Source organism: Apaloderma vittatum, unplaced genomic scaffold (assembly GCF_000703405.1).
Source record: "Apaloderma vittatum isolate BGI_N311 unplaced genomic scaffold, ASM70340v1 scaffold6076, whole genome shotgun sequence".
NCBI classification, from domain to species: Eukaryota; Metazoa; Chordata; class Aves; order Trogoniformes; family Trogonidae; genus Apaloderma; species Apaloderma vittatum.
This window is the reverse complement of record NW_009723286.1, coordinates 32,223-38,730: the sequence shown is the minus strand read 5'-3', so window position 1 is coordinate 38,730 and position 6,508 is coordinate 32,223. Positions and strand designations below refer to the sequence as shown.

Sequence of the window (6,508 nt, the reverse complement as noted above, 5' to 3'; positions counted from 1 at the left end):
CCCCCTGCCCTGGGCAGAGCATCCCAGTGCCTGAGCACCCTCTCCGGGAGGAAGGGCTGCCTGAGACTCAACCCAAACCTCCCCTGACGCAGTTTCAGACCGTGCTCCCTCATCTTGTCATTAGTTGCCTGGGAGAAGAGCCCGACCCCACCTGACTGCACCCTCCCTTCAGGTAGAGAGTGAGAAGTTCCCCCTGAGTCTCCTCCAGGCTGTGCACCACCCTTGCTAGCAGGAAACACATGGCTTCAGGCTGTTACAAAGGGCTGCAGGAAGGAGCTGAGGAACTATAGGTGACTCCCGCTGAGCTGGACAGGGAAGTGATACTATGAGAAAGGTTGGAATCAAGCCCAGGATGAACGTAACAGGATGGGGAAGAGTTGTCTGGAGATTTTGAGGGAGGACTGAACGTCTCACAACTGAAGACACGGGAAGAAGTCCCAGGCTGTGTAGGTGTGGCTGCCATGGTGTGCTTTAATGGCCAAGATCTTCTGGCAAGATCCTTCACAGAGGTGTTTTTTTTTAAAAAATCAAAATCCTCATGGTGTAAGGTGGGAGATCCCCTTGAGGATTAGCGGCTCATTCTAAGTAAGTTAGGAATCCTAGAACCGTTCCAACCCCCTGCCCTGGGCAGGGACATCTCCCACCAGAGCAGGTCGCTCCAAGCCCCGTCCGACCTGGCCTTGGGCACTGCCAGGGAGGGGCTGTCACAGCTGCAACCTCTTACAACTAAAATGTTTTACAGTGGAGGACCACTTCTGTTCTGACTGCAGTGTTTGTGTATCCCAGAACATTTCTAACTTACTGGGGGGGCGGGGGGAGCGCCTGTTTTACTGGTGATGAAATTCTGCAAAGTAGTCAAAAACTGGGTGTGGGGGGGGAGGATGGCGTGTGCAGTGCGTGGGGGGCTGCTCGCTGGTTTTTTTTTCAGCTGCCGTGCTCAAGGTAGAGCTGTGCCAGGACTCCCCTCTGGCTGTACACACGGTGAGTACGCCCAGTGGTGCATGTCACGGCAGGAGCACACCAGGAAGAGCCTCTGGCTTAGAATCATAAAATCATAGAACAATTCAGGTTGGAAAAGACCCTTGGGATCATCGAGTCCAACCACTGACCCTACACTACAAGCTCACCCCTAAACCACATCACCCAACACCCCATCTAAGCGACACTTGAACACATCCAGGGATGGCGACTCAACCCCCTCCCCAGGCAGTCTGTTCCATTTTCCGTGAAGAATTTCTTCCTCATGTCCAGCCTAAACCTGCCCTGTTGTAACTTGCAACCATTCCCCCTGGTTCTGTCCCTAATTCCCTGTGAGAAGAGACCAGCACCAACCTCTCTACAATGTCCTTTCAAGCAACTGTAGAGCATGATGAGATCCCCCCTCAGCCTCCTCTTGGTCAACCTGAACAGACCCAGCTCCCTCAATTGCTCCTCACAAGGTCTGTTCTCCAGGCCCTTCACCAGCTTTGTTGCTGTGGGATTAGAGATGAATAAACATCGGTGTTCTCTGCTCCTGTGGCGGCAACAGCTCCCAGTGGCACCTTTCTGTGCAGGGAGAGGACTGCGGCCACCTCTCCCCGGAGCTTCTCCAGCCCTGCCGACGGGCTGTCGATGCTCTGCTGACCAGGTGCGTGATACAGGATCTCAGCAAAGAGCTCACGTGTAGAACTATCCCTCACACAAATACAGCTGTTTGTGCCCAGAGCCCTCACACCCCTGGAAAACTCGTAAAGGTAATGTCTGCACCAGGAGCCAGTTATGAAGCAGTTAAAAAAGACACCGAACTATTGCTCCGGTTCTTTGAAGCGGCAGTTCTCTGAGGAAGGCTGAATTTTGGCACGGCAGGGCTGGCAGCTCGGGCCTGGCTCCACCAGGCAACTCGCAACCGACTGAGGAAATAGTTCGACTTGCTACAGCCCCAGCCCTGCCCTGCCTGTACAGCTCGTGACTCAGCACCGGGTTTTGAACGGACCAAAAATCCACCTTTGGGCAGGAGGAAGCAATACAAACAAAAACCAGACGTTTCTCTAGGCTGTAAATTTTTTTTTTTTTTTTTAATGATGGCTGTTGGAAGTTGCTCAAAGGTTTGGGCTGTCCCAGGCCCAGAAGAGATGGCAGCGTACAGATGAGTTCGATGTGCCATGTGGCTGTGGCATTCAGCGTGTGCGTTCTACCACATCTACAGTACACACAGCAACGCACGGAGTAGCATGTGTGGGGGGTGTCTAATTGGTAGCTCCGATTTCGTTTGGTCCTTTGCGCTCCTTCACCCATCATGAGACATTGTCACTTTTCTTTTGTTGTTGTTTTCCACTACAGGTTTTGCATCTACTAGCTTCTCACTTATTTTGTAATACATGTGTAATTCCTTTTGTTGTTGTTTAAACACAATAAACAGCTCGGCTATGCAAATCAATTACGAAAGACGAAATACAGTTTGAGACCACATGTTGTGCAGTCCTAGTGGGCTTCACCAGACGTATCTGTCTATCCTGCTTCACCACAGCAACAAGTTGAGCACTAGTTAGAAATTCAGAAGGCTAACAATCTCTTCCCTTCTTCATCCTTGTAATTAGGAGTAGTTTTAGCACATCTGTGCGAAAAATCCTTCCTTGGATTTTTTTTTTTTTTTTTGATTAAAAATCCTTCCTTGGATTTTTTTGGATTAAAAACCCATCCTTGGATTTTTTTGGATTAAAAATCCATCCTTGGATTTTTTTTCTTTTTTCCGTAGCTGACATTATCTAAAGCTGTACTTTGTCTATATTAAGTGGACATTGCACTTCCATCGCACTGAATACAATTCAGTTATAGGCAGAGGGCTTAGGCTAATCGTCTGCTCCTTAGAGTGTGCAAAGCAGTTCACAGGCTTACAGGAATGGCACTTTAGTGCAGGGCTGGACTTCCCCATTACATTGCATCGCAAGAAACTCTTCTTCCACTCTTGTTTAATATGGTAGAAATACCAACATCGACCACAAAAAAGGACAAGTCTGTGGTTAGGACACAACTTCCTAACCCAGTCACAACTGTAAGAGGGATAAGCAGAAGCTACTGTTGTAGGAAGAGGCTTGTGAGAAGTTCCTAGCCAGAAATTCAGATATTTACCTAGCCTTCACCTGATTTTTATGTCTCTGTCCAACGTGGCTAGTGATGAACTCATTCTACTGTGTGGCATGCTTCCTTTGGTCCTTGCCAAATATTTGCCTGTGAAGAAGCGAGCAAAACCAAAACAAACAAAAAAAAACCCAACCAACCCCAAATTCCGAAGGCATACAACGTTTGTAACATCTACAGGGCTTGGATTTCATTTTATAAACAGGCCTGATTCTTACTGTACCTTGACTATTTCAGCAAAATATAACGACAATCTCACTCCAAAAAAAACCATTTCCACTCTCCTGGAACCCAACATACAAATTCCACAATCTAGTTATACATGCCATAGAACAACAATTCATCTTTTCCCAGCATCTTAACGGGGCAGAGCGCAGTCTACGTCTCTACACATTTCTCAGTACATTGGTAAGCATTGCTTCGTTGTTTCTTGCTGACGGGAGCCTAAAACAACATCATCTGACATTTAAATATTTCTTTCATGAATGGCTCCCAAAACAAAATTGTGTATTCTCATATAATTGGTTTTGGTTGTTTTTTTTTTAGACCCAATTATTTTGTCTTCAGAGTGTCTCAATATAGGGCTTCATGTTGCCAGCTTACGGTGTCTGGTTTGGTGCTTCTCGAGCTTCTGCTCTGCACTCCTTGACCTCTTGGAGCGCTCAGTGGTTCCTCATGCACGGTGCTGAGTGGCAGCGGTGGTTCGGTTATGAATGTACAAAACATCTGACCAGCAGGTATTGGAAAATTGTATCCAGGCAATCCCCTGGATTTCGTAATAAACTAAGAAGATCTTTTAGAATGGTTCAGCATCAGAATGTCTTCTGCTTACGATACTGAATTGTTCCTGTCCGTATGGTTCATGATCTTAATTCGTTAATGAGACAGCTATTAAAAAAATGGTTCTGTTCAGAGGTGGTTTAGCTACACTGGAGAATGCTGGGTTTAACAGGGAGCACTGGTGCAGGGAACTGAAGGAAGTTTCCCAGGTCAGTTGAAACCTGTCTTGAAGACTCCGATGTTAGCAGAGTGAGCCTGTGGAGGATGACACACCGAGACTGACGCGCGACTGAGGCAGTAAGAAGGAAAAAGGCTCCACGCTGCAAGGCTGCCTGTGTTTTTTTTCCAGTTTTCCTGCTTCTTTCGATCCCAGGCTGTCCAAAACTTGTAAGTCACTGAAGTAGTTTTGTTTGGTAGGCTTTTCAATGCATTTGTTTTTCTGTCTTTGTTTTTCTTTTTTTTTTTTTTTGTGTCCACAGTCCTCATCAGCTCAATGAGTTGAAATGTGTCATACCCACTCCTGGACAGGTCTTTTGTAATACACAACGTTTTGCTGCACCTCTTTGTTTTTAAACTGGAAGATCGTGTATACCAAGACAAGGATACACAGAGACAAAATGCAAGGGATCACCACTGCGATTGCATTTACAGTGCTAGGCACATCGTTTATTGTCACCATAATATCCACATCGTCGTGGGGCAGGCGTCTGTCTTTGCTTCGTTCGACGTCCTTCTGGTTACAGCCCATCCAGTCTTTGAGGATTGACCTGGGGTAGCCTGGCTCCACACTCAGCCTCTGGTTATCAAACTTCCAATAATCCTTCCCTTTGTAGAAGTAGGTATAAACTAGGAGAGAAAACAGAGAACACTTCTCACCACATCATTTCCAACTTGATAAGTTGTGCTTGTGTGAGGGTGTGCCTGGGCCGACAAAACACATTCGTGCGGGGCATCCCAAAACCACTGAAAAGCAAAGGGGGGTTTGGAGCCAGGATTTAAAGGACAAGCCATAACCATGGCCTGTGGGTGCATGTTGCCCACGGAGCACCATTCCCCCTGGCTAAGACAAGCTGTGCATAAAAATTTGGCCTTTGTTAAGGAGCTGTCTTGTCTCGCTGCTAATAAAAGGCTGATGGTTTATACTACATGTTACCATCTCCTCAGATTCTCTTGTCTCTCAAGGGATTGGAGGGAAAAAAAAGAGAAAAGGAGAAGGGAAGAGTGGTGAAAGCCACTGCAGGTTGGGTCTCCTGCAGCAGTCCTCCAGCCTGGCTAGCTCGCTGCAGCCCCATGGTTCAGCCCTCCAGCCCTCGCCTCACACTGCAGCCCCAAACTTAAACACGACCTCAGCAGCACAAGCCCCTTCTGCCCCTTCTTTCCCCAACTGGAAGAAGAGGAAGAAGTCAAATCAGAGAAAGAAATATGATGGAAGGAGCCTCTGGAGATCCAAACCCCTACTCAAGAGCACAGCAAACTTCAAAACCCATCAGGCAGGCTGGAGCCTGTGACAGTGACCGAACTTGCCGCAGGTAAGAAATGAGAAGGAAAATGTAAGTTAGAGCAGATCTCAGGCTGCCGGTGCTCGCAGGTGCCCGCGTGACCTTGCAGGCTTCCGTGACTCGATTCCTATCTCAGGAAATACTTGGAACACCCCACATCCAACAACCCACCTCCCAAGGTGGACGTGCCATTACCGATCTAAGGGGCAGAGGGACGGTGGATACATACAGCCTTCTTTGCTGATAAAAGCTCCCTGCGGAGCCTGCGGGATTCCTCGCCACACGGTGATGGGCTTTGGGTAGCCTGGGTCTGTTGCTCTCTTGTCCTCGTTGTACCTCCAGTACCTGTCGCCTTTGAAGAAGTAGGTTTTGCCCACCGGCTCCCAGCGCAGAGCCGTGTCGATGCCTTCCCGGGGCAGACAGCTGCCCAGCTCCACCAGGCTGTGTGGGTAGCCTGGCTCTGCCGTCACTTCTTTGAAAACCCAGTATTTATCTCCTAGAGACGAACAGGGACACAAACGACAAACGGATTTGCCTAATCAGCAGTCGAATCCATACAAATGTAAAATAGCCACAATGAACCGCAGCTGGAATATTGAGGACTTCCAGGCTTAATTGTATTATGTGAAAAAGCTGCTCCTCAGCAGCTTTTGAACCTGAAACCTGATTTTGTTTGCTGCTCCTCAGCTCTTGTTTTGGAAGCAATGTTAAATGACCCTTTCCCATTTACCTCCTCTAGGCCAGTCATGATTTCAAAGGCTCCTCTTACACCCCCTCAGGCTGAGGATTTCCTTGCAGGAGGTCAGCCTAGACTTCTTGATCATTTCTGTTGCCTTTCTCTGAGACTTCTCAATTTTTAATATGATTTATGGAACTGAGGGGCTGAAGCTGGAGACCTAAGTTCAGAAGACCAGGCACGGTGGTTTTGCGCAGGGGCGTGCTGATGTCTTCCAGCCACTCCTCCTGCCTTACCGCTTGCCCTCAGGTTACAGGAACCTGTTCATACACTGTCACAGTGCAAGGAGCTGAAGTGAATCCCAGGTTGGTCATTTTGTCTCTTTAGGAGGCAGCTGCCCAGAAATGCAGTTTGGGAGTGCCCTGTACCTGCAGAG

At 48.1% G+C, this 6,508-nt stretch overlaps 1 protein-coding gene across 1 annotated transcript in view; it reads right to left on the bottom strand.

Moving 5' to 3' along the window:
• Positions 1 to 4,345: 4,345 nt before the first annotated feature.
• MMP24 (matrix metallopeptidase 24 (membrane-inserted)) overlaps positions 4,346 to 6,508 on the bottom strand; it is a gene marked incomplete at its 5' end in the record, with an annotated part of 32,438 nt that continues 30,275 nt past the window's right edge. The window contains 2 exons of the mRNA XM_009872041.1: positions 4,346 to 4,743; positions 5,626 to 5,892. Of these exons, the coding sequence (XP_009870343.1) occupies positions 4,406 to 4,743; positions 5,626 to 5,892 (605 nt within the window). The remainder of the gene's footprint in view (positions 4,744 to 5,625; positions 5,893 to 6,508) is intronic.